Source organism: Muntiacus reevesi, chromosome 1 (genome assembly GCF_963930625.1).
Source record: "Muntiacus reevesi chromosome 1, mMunRee1.1, whole genome shotgun sequence".
NCBI classification, from domain to species: Eukaryota; Metazoa; Chordata; class Mammalia; order Artiodactyla; family Cervidae; genus Muntiacus; species Muntiacus reevesi.
In genome coordinates, this window is record NC_089249.1 from 63,181,823 (window position 1) to 63,194,078 (window position 12,256).

Below are 12,256 nucleotides of genomic sequence, written 5' to 3' on the forward strand. Positions count from 1 at the left end.
CCGAGTCGGCGGCAGCGGCAAGCCCCACCCCGCCCTACGCAGGCGTGGGCCCCGCCCCCGCTCACGCCCCGTCTTCGACGCGTCCTGCTCCCTTTCCGGCGTGAGGCTGCCGCTCTGCGTCAAGTTGTGCGCGCGTCGCTGCGCGCTACGTATCTTCCTGGGCGGGAACAGCAAAATGGCGCCAGAAGTAGTGGCGGGCTGAGCGCACCGGCCCCTCTGGAAGCCGGCGCTGCGGTCCCCAGGCCGATCCGGCTCCTCCCGAACATGGAGGACGTGGAGGCGCGCTTCGCCCACCTCCTGCTGCCCATCCGCGACCTCACCAGGAACTGGGAGGTGGACGTGGCGGCCCAGCTGGGCGAATATCTTGAGGAGGTGAGGGCGGCCCGGGGGAGTGGCGCTGGGCGGGGGCTGCGGGGCTCTGCCGCCTCTGGGGCGTGTGCAGCCTCCGTCTGGCGCTCTGACTGCACTCATCCGCAGGCTCGTTCCCTTTTCCCCAGTTCCGTCTCTTGGCCCTCGAAATCATCCCTTACTTGATTAGCCTGGAGCTGTCATTAGAGATCGCTTTCTGTTAATGAGCCTTGAAATCGATCTAGTGAGTAGCGACCAGCATTTTTCTGTAATAGAGTAGAATAGCATTTGTGTGCATGTGAGGCTGTGTGAGAGGTCTGGGTCACGATGCAGGAGGGAGATCTTATGTTAGACTTTCAAGCCAGTGCTCCACCGTCAGCATTTAATCCCTTCCCCATATCTGACAGCATGTCTAGACCTCGTTAAAGAGCTGTCTGCTCCATTTCTGCACTTCACTTTCACTGCTCAGCCCGCTTGGACTGCTCTTGTGTTGATCAATAACGACCTCCTTCCTACCACATCCAAGGGTCACCAGAAGAGTCATCTTATTCAACTCAGCAGCATTGGATGAGTTGACGGCATCCTCTTTTTTGAAACAGGTTTTGTCTCCTGTCTAGTCTCAGTGTTGAACTCCTCAGGGCGTGGCCTGAGCCATCTTTTTACACATTTCCCCTAAACCACTTCATTTATTTCCATGATTTTAAGTACCACTTGTATGAGGACAATTGCTGGGTTTTTTTATTTACTCTCCCCTCTCTCGGTTTATATTTCTATTCCAGGCCTTTTCTCTGAGTCTGGTTTGTGTATCCAGCTTCTTAATCTTGAAATTCTCACTTAGATAGAAGTCACACAATCATCTCAGGTTTAATAGAGTTAAAGGAGTTGTTGTTGTTCAGTCGCTTATTTGTTTCTGACTCTTTGTGACTCCATGGACTGCAGCATGCCAGACATCCCTGTCCTTTACCATCTCCCAGAGCTTGCTCAAACTCATGTCCATTGAGTCGGTGCTGCCATCCAACCATCTCATCCTCTGTCGTCCCCTTCTCCTCCTGGGGAGGGGTCAGTCTTTTCTAATGAATCGGCTCTATGAATCAGATAGCCAAAGTATTGGAGCTTCAGCTTCAGCATCAGTCCTTCCAATGAGTATTCAGGAAGGATTGTCTTTAGGGTTGACTGGTTTGATCTCCTTGCAGTCCAAGGGACTCTCAAGAGTCTTCTCCAACACCACAGTTTAAAAACACCATTTCTTTGGAGTTGATCATCAATTTAAAGGAGAGCTCTTTATTTTCCTGCTCAAAGCTCAGCCTTTCTGATCTTGGTATATAGCACCAATGTTTCTCAAAGTGAAACCTCAGAGCTAGGGAAATCTGCCACTGCACACCAGTTTGCCCATGGTTTCTATCAGTTATGTCTCCAGAACTTCACTTCAGTTAATCTGTTTTCCATTTTCTCTGATTCAGGCCACAGTCTGGCTCCCATTCATGTTAAAACTTTCATTCTTGGACTCCCTACTCTTATTTTTGGCTCCATCCAATTCATGCTCCACCCGGCAGCAAGTGCAACACTTAAAAATTAAAATCAGGCTGCAGCACTGCCCTGCCTAATAACCCTCAGCGGCTTCCTGTTGGCTCCCAGAACAGGAGCCACGCTTTCTTCTCTAAATCTGGCTCTGCTCGCCGTTTTAGCCTTGTCTTAGGCTCTTTTCCACCTGTTCTTTGAATCAGTCAGTCTGCAACACCCAGGCTCATCCCTGGCTGCACTTCACACACACACAGACACACAAACATTTATGTTTTCTGTACTCAATAGCGAGGTTTTTTTGCCCATTTCTTTTTATGACTGATTCTTTCTCGTCCTCTACCCCTCAGTTTAAATATCAGCTGACTACCATGTCTAAAATAGTTCTCTCTGTTATAGTACCTTCTGTATTTTAGAATGTTCATCTTCTGCGGGTCTCTAACTTGTTTATGGTCTTTCCACACTAGAATGTAAATCCTGCATGGGCAGGGACTATCTTCATTCTCTCTCCCTTTTGCTTAATAGAATGCCTGGGACTCAGTTGGTGCAGAATAAATGTTAAATGGACACTTGATCTGACGACTGACCTCTGCTTGAACACGCAGTCTCCTGAGAGCTGTGCTAGCCGGAGCTGTGTTGAGCGGGGTGCTTGGGGGTGCCTGGTGAACCTCCTTGTTTGGTCTGCTCCTCTCCTGCTTCATATGTCTGCTCCTCCAAACCTTTTCTGTCCCCTGACGTCCTCATTTCTCTGCCTCTAGTTTTGTCTTTCTCATTTCATTTTCACACAGCTGCTAGAACATTCTTACCTTAGAGAGAGCTGGTTTAGATAGGTTTGGGGATTGTTGGCATGTAGTTGGTGGACACAGATTTAAGGGGTGGCAGGAACTGGGGCTTAGGAGAGGCTGCGGGTCAGGAGTTGCAGAGGAAAGAGGATGATGTACTTGGAAGCATTTCCTGAGTTTTCTGCTTGAAGGATTGAGACCCCAGCATTTTGCCTCTCTCTTCCCCACCCTTGAGGGTCCCCCATCCTTCTCCTAGGGTGGGGTCTTCCTGCTGGAGTCTGGCTGAGCTGGCCCCGACTAGGGTGGGCACAGTGCAGGCTCCTCTGTAGAGGAGCTGGTGTGTAGCTCTGGCCATCTGTGGGTGATGCACCCTAGGGGCCTGTGTCTTCCAAAACACTAGGTCTTAGAGGTTATAGGAAGTAGGGGAAATCACAAACACCTGTCTTTCCCCTCCAAAAAAATGGACAGCTGGCAAGCCCCAGGCAGAGCCAGAGCTGTTCAGAAGGGCTGCTTGTGGTAACAGGCACCTTGGGCCACTGGCCCTGGGTGGGGGGTGGGGTGGGTTGGGTTGGGTGGGCTGCCAGGAGGAGGGTGAGGAGGGTGCGTAAGTAGGGAAGTAGACTTCCCACTGTCCATCATTGTGTCTTTCAGCTGGACCAGATCTGCATTTCTTTTGACAAAGGCAAAACCACAATGAACTTCATTGAGGCAGCGCTGTTGATCCAGGGCTCCGCTTGTGTCTACAGTAAGAAGGTGGGCCCGCCTGACTGTGGTCTTGTACTGCAGTGTCTTGTGGGACCAAGGTCTGCTGTCTCGCTGGGGCAGGTGGCAGGCTCAACCCTGTCTCAGAGTTGCCTCAGCAGCACCTACCACCTCCTCGTCCAAGTCCTTGCCCCCTTTTTAAAAATTTTTTTTTGTTATTATTTTTTCTTGCCCCTTGTAACATGGAAGAACAGAATGGGTTTTAAATTGTAGGGTTGAGAATTCCTTGGTGGTCCAGCGGTTAGGACCCCATGCCTCCAGGGGCATGGGTTTGCTCCCTGAGTGGGGAACTAAGATCCTACATGCCATGCCACATGCCCCCCCCCCCCCCCAAAAAAAAAGAGATTGTCAGTAACTAAATCAGTGGCTCTCAACCCACGCTACAGTCCAAACAATTACCAGTGCCTGGACCTCACCCAAACTGACTAAATCAGCATCTCCGGGTGGTGGTGGGTTGGGGGAGGGAGGTAGATATCTGGATTTTTTGAACTATCCTCAGTGACAGACGGTATTGAAAACCATGGGTGGGGGTGGGGAAAGGGGAGCTGGGAGAGGAATATGGATGAAACAGCAGCAGGAGAAGTAGGTCAGGAGCGGTCGGGAGCATGGCTGACGGGCTTGCCGTGAAGCAGAGAAAAGACAACTCTCAGGACACTGCCGGCCGAGAAGGGGGGCCCAGAGGTTTGCAGCGTCCACGCCTAAGGCCCCAGCTTTCACATGGAGCATGTGAGTCAGCTACTGAGAACCAGCTACTGTATAAGAAACTCGGAGAGTGAGGTGTGGCTAAAGATCAGCGCTACTGAGGGAAATGCAAAGTAAAGACCAGTTGAAATCACTGGTAGTACAGTGGAGGTTAAACGCACCCCGCTATTTGCCAGGGCACCCGTGTGCATGTTGGATATTTTCCTCCAGCAGTGCTACCCCATCCATCCTCTAGTGGAGGAGCAGGGAAAAGGGGACCACAGCACTGATCCACTCAATTGGTGGTTTGGGGGGGGTGGGGAACAAAAGGTGCAGAGAAGGAAGAGTTCAGGAATGTGTTGAGGAGCTCCGTACCAGGAACCCCTCCGGACAGAGGAGGGGGCCACCAACTCGCAGGTTAACTGACACAAGGCCCCACCTCAGGCTCCGTCAGTTATGAAGACGGTTTGAGAATTCATGGTTTTTGTCTTAGATGATCCCATGAAATCGGATTCTTTGCCCTGCATTTGTCCTCAGAAGGAATATTGGCAATTAACTTTGGAAGCACAAACATAAGGCGCACCTATGGTCACATACAGAGAGGGGCAGACGTGTGCTTCTAGCAGGTGTAGTAAAATGTTAACCCGAAGTCTAGAAGGTGTGAGGGGAGCATAGGCTGTAGTCAGCACTGTCTCACCAGTCTTTCTGAGCTGATGGAAATGTTCTATGATCTAATACGTGCAACTCCCGGGCCCTTGAAATGTGGCATGTGTGACTGAGGAGTCTGGCGTTTTGTTAACTTTTAATTAGATTTAAACTGATAGCGTCACATGCGGCTCGTGGCTTCTGGATTTCTGCATCCTTGGTGCAGGTCCTTGACCCATCGCTGGTGGGGTTATTACTCTGATTCTCTGAATCTCAGTGTATCTCGTTTACTGTGAGAATAGCACCGGCATTGATCCTGAGTAGGACAGAGACAGAGCATGAAGCACAGTCCTGTGTGACAGACACTTAGGAAAGCTCCTGTGGTCTGTTTCTGGTGAATGGGATCCGTGCCCTCCGGCACACTGTCCCCTTGGGTGCTGTCACCCAGAGGGAGTGGCCTAGGCGGTGCGTGTATGCAGCCTACTGATGGCTGCTTTGTGGTCAGAATCTGGAAAATCCCAACGCTCACCCCCAGCAGTGGGGCCCCACAGGCTATGGCTGGACTGTCAACGGGCTGGCAGAGACCCGCGGCGCTCCCGCAGGTGGGGGCTGGTTGGTGAGCCCCGTGAAGTCAGACGCGGCTGTGGGTCCGGGCTGCAGGGTTGAGGTGGCCACAGCTGTGGCGGTGTGGAGTGAGGGCGCAGGAGGGGCTCCGGCTGTTCGGTAACGCTGGGGAGGCTTGGCGGTTGGATTGCAGCTGTGATTTTGGCAGTCAAATGGGCAGGAATTTGGAGAGAATGTCCTGGCATCTTGGTACTTGGACGAATAGTGCGGAAGGTTCTGGGAGCCCCTCCTTTCTCTTCCTCACTGCCGGCTCTGGTTGCCAGGTGGAATACCTGTACTCCCTGGTCTACCAGGCTCTCGACTTCATCTCTGGCAAGAAGTGAGTACGCAAGGGGTGCCCGTGTGTCTGCTGTGTGTGCGGCCCGGGCAGCCCCTCACCTGCGGTGCCCGTGCCCTGGTTCTCTCAGGCAGGCCAAGCAGCTGTCCTCCAAGCCGGAAGACGGGACCGTTGGGGATGCCAGCTCCAGGGCCCCCCAGGAGGCAGAGCAGAAGGTGAGGCTTCCTGGGTGCCTGGCAGTGCCCACTGTGCTAGCCAGGCCACCCCTGAGCCCTCTGTCTCCCCACAGTTCCTGGCGTTGGATGACCTCTCTGACTCCTGTGCTAATGTGGATCTCAGGGGTGACCAGGTCCTCAGTGTGAGTGCCCCCTCCTGCATTTAGCTGATGGGGGTGTGGAGGTTGATGTTGTGGCCCGTGGGTTCCCACGGTTCACCCGTTCTTGGCCTCTGTGCAGGGGACCCTCATCCCTCTCCTGCCCAACGCCCTGGTCGCCCCGGATGAGATGGAGAAGAACAGTAACCCCCTGTACAGGTGCGGGCCTGCGCCTGCTGGGTGGAGGGGGTTGTGCTGGGGAAGGGTCTCTGCAGCACCCGTGTTTTGCCAGCTGTCAGGGGGAGGTCCTGGCCAGCCGGAAGGATTTCAGGGTGAACACGTGCACGCCGCACCCCAGAGGCACGTTCCTGTTGGAGCCGGTGGGTGCGTCCCTCATGGAGGCCCTGCAGCCGCGGAACCCAAAGGGTGAGAACTCGGTCGGGGACGAGGCGGGCTCCGCTTGGGCACCTGCGCCCACCGTCTGAACCTGCTTGTAGGACGGGGCCTCTGCCTGCAGCTGGCTCAGCCGCAGAAGGCCCAAGTCCTATGTCTGGGCTGTGTTCTCCCTGCCTGGTTCTGGCCATGTGGGACCCGGGAGGGACCTTGTAGGGGGAGCAGGGCTGACCGTGTTTGATCCCTGGTCTCGCCCAGAGCCTGGAAGGGCTGAGGAGCAGCCAATGGAAGTCTCTGTGTGTGGGAGTCCCGGCCCAGCGCTCAGCATCTCTCGGGAGCCAGGTGAGAAGCGAGCGCCCAGCCGGGCCTGCAGGGGAGGCTGGGGAGGGGGCTCTGCACTCAGCACCCCAACCTGTCCACCGCTCCAGCCTGAGGCTCAGGGGGCAGGCCTCTGTGCCCAGGGCCCACCTTGGCCGCTGTGCTGTCTTGGTTCAGTGGCTTCCCCTGGACCACCCTGCTGTCTGAGCAGACAGAGGTGGCAGCATTTAAAGAGAAAAATTACTAAAAAATAAGATGAACCAAACAAAACAGCAGTATAACGCGCGTGTATTGTGTCCTGTCTGCGTCCCGCAAGGGAAGCTGAGTCAGGAACGGCCCCTTATCCCGAGGCCTTCAGGCTCCTGGGGCTGACTGGTCTCGTGTCCCTGCCAGGCTCCTCTCCAGAAGGCCTGGCGCCCAGAGGTGGGGGCATGGGAGAAGACGAAGAGGATGCAGAAGGGGTGGCGGAGCCCCCTGAGGCCTCCGAACCTGAGGTCCTGATGGAGCCCCCGGAGCCCAGGAGCCCTGAGCAGGTGGGACCCCCAGGGAGGCCTGCCGAGCCCCCGCCCTCGGCCAGGCAAGCCCTGGCGGGGACAGCGCACTCATGTGGGGCAGGCGACCCCCGGGCTGCCTGCTCTCTGGTCCTTGTGCACCAGGGCGGCGGGTGTGTCCCCCAGCCGGCCCTGGCCCCACAGACTCCCCTTTCCGGCAGCAGCTTTCACGGCTCCCTGTCTGGACAGAGCAGCTGCTGCTTCCGGGGGTGGACTGGTCTAGGGGTCAGAGGCTGTGCTGCTCAGGGTACCACCCAGAATGGTGCTGGTCTCCAGAGCTGACTCTTGAGGCCAGGCTGGCAAGAGTGGACAGGCCTGCCTCCCTTACCCCTAAAGTCCAGCTCTGTACTCCGGTGTAGAGCTAAGAAATCCTTTTATTTGTAAGGAAAAGCCTTGACATACAGGAAAAAATATTAACGTCTGTCAGGTTTGGTTGGCTGTTTTTGCTGTGCTTAATTGCTCAGTCATGTCTGACTCTCTGTGACCCCATGGACTGTAGCCCACCAGGCTCCTCTGTCCATGGGATTCTCCAGGCAAGGATACTGGAGTGGGTTGCCATGCCCTCCTCCCAACCTAGGGATGGAACTCAGGTCTCCCGCATTGCAGGCAGATTCTTTACCATCTGTTTTTCTCTTTGAAGAAGTATTTCGTGGCTACTAGTCTATTAGTTTCTGTCTTCTCCTAAAGTTTTTACTAGCTTTTCACTTTTTGGTCGTTTAACGACTTTCTATCCCCAGGGGGTTTCTGCAGGGTTCCCCGTGTCTGGCCCCAGAGCAGAGCTGCTGGGGGGCCTGGAATCCTGGGTGGAGGAGGAGAGGGAAATCCCTGGTGTTCCTTTGCAGAGTGCTGCCCAGCCCAGGAGGTGTACACTCCGGGAGCGGAAAGAGGCCCTGGAGCCCGCATCCCGGCTGAAGGTGAGGGGTGGGCAGGCCCGGAGCCCGGCACGGGGTTCGCGCCCTCGGCAGTGTGTCTCTTGAGCACTCTTCCTTCCCCCAGCGCTGGGCCTCCCTGCTGCAGCTCCAGGGCACCTCCCTCCCCGTGTGTCTCGACTGGGGGAGGGTGCGCGTCCTCCACTCTCCTGTGTCTGCTTGTGCTCTGTGCTCAGGACACCCCAGACCCCTGGCAGGGCCTGGACCCCTTCGACTCCCCGGATTCTAAGCCTTTCAGGAAAGGTAACGCAGAGGGTATGGCCCCTGGGCACCAGGGGTGGGGGCTGGGCTCACCTGGCTTGAGTGGAGTTTGGGGCTCCAGGGCCTGTGGGCACGGAGACGGCCCTGGGCTGTGGTTGTGCTCCGGGACTGCCTGTCTGCCCCCAGGTAGGCCCTACTCTGTGCCCCCCCGCGTGGAGGAGGCGCCAGGACAGAAGCGTAAGAGGAAGGGTGCTGTCAAGCTGCAGGACTTCCACCAGTGGTACCTGGCTGCCTGTGCGTGGGGCCCGGGGCCGGGTGTGGCTGTGGGCCTCGGCTTGGCTCCTGCTGACCCTGTCTTTTTGCAGATGCCGACCACGCTGACAGCAGGAGGTCCCGGCGAAAGGGCCCCTCCTTCGCAGGTGAGCCTGGGGCCTGGGGCTCTTTGAGGGAGGCTGACCCCACACTGTACCGCCCTCCTCAGCCTGGGGAGGCCGGAGGCCGAGTGGCCTCGAGTGGGCTGGGGCAGGATGAGGGAGCCCCCTCATGAGGCTTGTGTGCGCAGACATGGAGGTTCTGTACTGGAAGCATGTGAAGGAGCAGCTGGAGACACTCCGGAAGATGCAGAGGAGGGAGGCAAGTACCGGCCACTCGGGACCCTGTGGGGCCTGGTGGGAGATAGCAGTGCCTCTGAGGGGCTCTCTCTGCACAGGCGGCTGAGCGATGGCTGCCAAGGGCTGAGCAGGGGCTGTGGCCCGTGGAGGAGGACCGCCTGGAGGACTCGGTGGAAGACCTGGGAGCCGCAGGTGGGGGCCTCCGGGGGCAGGCCGGGGTAGGGTTCAGTGCCCGCCGCAGCCTAACCGGCCTTTTGCTTGGGTGCTCCCTTCTCAGCAGATGACTTCCTAGAGCCCGAGGAGTACGCAGAACCTGAGGGGGCAGAGCCCGGGGACGATGCAGACATGGGTAGGTCTGGGAGTGGGCTGCAGGCCCAAGGGGCCCCCGAAGACGGGAGGAAGGAGAGAGTGAGGTTCACGGCCGCACTTTTGCAGAAGCGGAAGCCATGCCAGCATCTCTGCGCTATGAGGAGCTGGTCCAAAAGAATGTGGTAGGCCCAGGTCAGAGTGGGGGGAGCTGGGCAGGGTGGGGGCAGGCCCTGCACCAGCTGGTGGCCCCTGGTCCTCCCCCAGGAGCTCTTCGTCACCACCTCGAAGCAGGACGTCTTCATCACCACCTCGAGGCAGGAGCTCGTCCAGGAGACAGAGCTGAAGCAGCACATCAGGGGCTGGGAGGACGCTATCCAGACCCTGCTCCAGGAGCAGGTGAGGTGGGCCGGGTGGGGCCCCTGGCGGAGGATGGCGTCCCCGCGACCTGCCTTGAACCGGCCCCTCCCCCGCAGGAGGAGCACGTGCCCTTCGACATCCACACCTACGGGGACCAGGTGGTCTCCCGCTTCAGCCAGCTCAACCAGTGGTGCCCCTTCGCCAAGCTGGTGGCGGGCCAGCCTGCCTTCGAAGTGTGTCGCTCCATGCTGGCCTCCCTGCAGCTGGTGAGCAGCCTGGGAGTCCGGGAGGGAGGTGGTCCTGGGCCTCTGCTGACGCTTTGTGCCCCACAGGCCAACGACTACACAGTGGAGATCACCCAGCAGCCGGGACTGGAGGCGGCTGTGGATACCATGGCCCTGAGGCTGCTCACACACCAGAGGGCCCACAAGCGCTTCCAGACCTACGCCGCCCCCTCCACAGCGCAGCCCTGAGCGGGGGCGCTGCGGCCAGGGCTGGGCCCCAGAGCCCGGCCCCCGCGGATACCGCGTGCGCGTCTGCTCGGTTTGCTTTCCTTCCTGGCTGGCCCAGCCTAATAAAGTGTTGCCATCCCACCAGTCCCTTAAAAAACAAAAACCTTTACAGAACCGTTGTGTGTAGGGGAGATGGCTGTCTGTCCCCTGCACCCCAGGAAGCAACCAGGCCCCCAGCCCCCTTCCCGCCATGGCCTCAGGGGCTGCTGGTACAGATCTCCCGCACAGGGCTCCGTCACAGCCTTTTAATGACCCGGATTAGCACAGGACGCTGCGGAAGGCAGCCATGTGGCGCCGCACGCTGTCTGAGATCTGCTCGGCCGACCTGGCCCTGCTGTAGTAGTCCGTGAAGAGGCCGTCGGGGCTGAGCAGGTAGATGGCGACGGAGTGGTCCACGATGTAGTCCTGGTCTTGGTCCTTGGGGCCGGCGCTGTAGTACACGCGGTAGCTGCGGCTCACCTGAGCGATCTGGTCCGCGGAGCCAGTCAGGCCTAGCAGCCGTGGGTGGAAGTCCTGCACGTAGCGGGCCATGGCAGCCACGGTGTCCCGCTCGGGGTCCACGGTGATGAAGAGGGGCTGCACAGGGGGCAGGCCGGGCTCCGCCTCCAGCTGCCGCACCACCTGCACCAGCTTCTCCAGCTCGTCGGGGCAGATGTCAGGGCAGTGAGTGAAGCCGAAGTACAGCAGCACCCACTGGCCCCGGAAGTCAGCTTTGCAGCGCATCTGGCCCTGGTGGTCCAGTAGGCTGAAGTCGCCCTGGCCCACAGCAGCCTGCCGCAGGGCCTCTGTCCGCTGTTGCTGCTGCCACCGCTCCTTCTCGGCCCTCACGGCCAGCCAGGCCCCACCCAGTCCAGCCCCAATCAAGGCTGTGACGAGCAACCTGGTTCGCAGGCCAGGACCCTGGGGCTGGCCCTGCCTGCCTGTCTCTGCAGGGCTCGGCGTTGAGAAGAGCTGGTATCTCACATGCTGGGCCTTGCCTCCTGGGGTCCCAGGGAGGGCCAGAGGCTTGAGTTGAAAGAGCCTGTGCCAAGCTTTGGGAGCCCGAGTCAGCAGCAGCATGGACCTGATGCTTCTGGGAAGGAGCAAGAGTGTCAGGAGCCAGAAGTGACCCCATCATTCAAGAGATCCCTGACTCCACCTGAAGGACCAGCCCTACACAGGCTCTGCTGTCAGCAGCTGCTCACCTACCACTCACCTGGGCTCAACTGCCTCACCTCTGAAACCTCAAACTCCAGTTTAGGCATCGTCAAGCGTTCACTGCTTGTCCCTCTTGTTCTTTAGCCTGAGGGCCTCAGTCTCCCATCCCCCCCGGCCCTAGCAGCTCTTAACAGCTCAGTCGTCGCCTGTATCTGAAAGCATTCCATGCACACGCCTCAGCCGGATTCCTGGGCATATTTATCTGTTTGCAATAAACATCCATTTCTTGAGAGGAGGTGGGTGAATTTCTGGCTTCACCCTCCCAAGATCGCCGCCTCTGGCCCTTCTGAGGCCACTCCCGCCACAGTGCTCTAGCCCCTGGCCCCGCGGAAACCTTGCGCCACACACGCCGCAGACTGCAGCGCTCCGCCTGGCCCCTGGCCCCCAGCCCCCGCCAGCCTCTCGCACGTACACTTCCAACCTGCAGTCGGCCCGGAAGAAAAGGTTTCTACTTGCTTCGAGCCCACTCTTCACAGCCAGGTACCCGACGGCAGCTCTGAACTCATGTCCTGCCGCGGCTTCGGTGACCTCTGTGCCTTTCTCAGGGACCTCTGGAGGTTTGCCAGGTGGAGGTATTAGAACCGCCCCCCCCCCTCACCTGTTCAGGTGCTCCTGGGAGGACCCTCTCGAAGACTCCTAAACGTCCGGCCTCTGCCCGTCCGACAGTTCCTCGGCTGCACGACCTTGGACACGTCCCTTAGCCTGTTCACACCACCTTCCTCCCTTACAAAACGTGCTCCATGTTGTGCACAAGGTGAGCCTGCAAACCCAGACGTTTCCAGCCCTTCTCCTCCGGAAGCCCCTTTCACAGAAGCCTCCCGGAATGCGCCTCGCAGGTGCTCCCCCAGCGCCCCAGGGTCGGGGCGGCAAGTCTCGAGATGCTACCTGGGAGGCACCACGGGCCACCCGCCCAGCTCGACGTCAGCGC

At 58.2% G+C, this 12,256-nt stretch overlaps 2 protein-coding genes across 5 annotated transcripts; one reads left to right on the plus strand and one right to left on the minus strand.

The window, feature by feature from the left end:
• Positions 1–167: 167 nt before the first annotated feature.
• Positions 168–10,100, plus strand: NCAPH2 (non-SMC condensin II complex subunit H2). 3 transcript variants are annotated; one of them, XM_065945967.1, is made up of 20 exons: positions 168–372; positions 3,300–3,401; positions 5,624–5,679; positions 5,768–5,852; positions 5,927–5,995; positions 6,093–6,169; positions 6,243–6,376; positions 6,602–6,685; positions 7,055–7,194; positions 8,055–8,126; positions 8,318–8,384; positions 8,529–8,636; positions 8,708–8,761; positions 8,905–8,975; positions 9,052–9,145; positions 9,231–9,302; positions 9,389–9,444; positions 9,527–9,658; positions 9,736–9,885; positions 9,952–10,100. In XM_065945967.1, exons 1-20 carry the CDS (start codon positions 265–267, stop codon positions 10,090–10,092), a joined length of 1,872 nt encoding a protein of 623 aa, XP_065802039.1. In that variant the 5' UTR covers positions 168–264; the 3' UTR covers positions 10,093–10,100. The 3 variants fall into 3 exon arrangements, 2 of the variants coding, with proteins under 2 accessions (XP_065802039.1, XP_065802043.1); XM_065945971.1 differs by having other exon boundaries at positions 9,234–9,302; XR_010664456.1 differs by lacking the exons at positions 8,905–8,975; positions 9,052–9,145; positions 9,231–9,302; ... (2 more) ...; positions 9,736–9,885; positions 9,952–10,100 and having other exon boundaries at positions 8,209–8,384; positions 8,708–8,735.
• Positions 10,101–10,389: 289 nt separating this feature from the next.
• SCO2 (synthesis of cytochrome C oxidase 2) lies at positions 10,390–12,248 on the minus strand. Of its 2 annotated transcripts, none has more exons than XM_065945981.1 (2): positions 11,927–12,248; positions 10,390–11,200 (listed from the first exon to the last, which is right to left on the minus strand). In XM_065945981.1, exon 2 carries the CDS (start codon positions 11,188–11,190, stop codon positions 10,390–10,392), a length of 801 nt encoding a protein of 266 aa, XP_065802053.1. In that variant the 5' UTR covers positions 11,191–11,200; positions 11,927–12,248. The 2 variants fall into 2 exon arrangements, with proteins under 2 accessions (XP_065802053.1, XP_065802049.1); XM_065945977.1 differs by having other exon boundaries at positions 10,390–11,203; positions 11,927–12,246.
• Between the last annotated feature and the right edge of the window lie 8 nt (positions 12,249–12,256).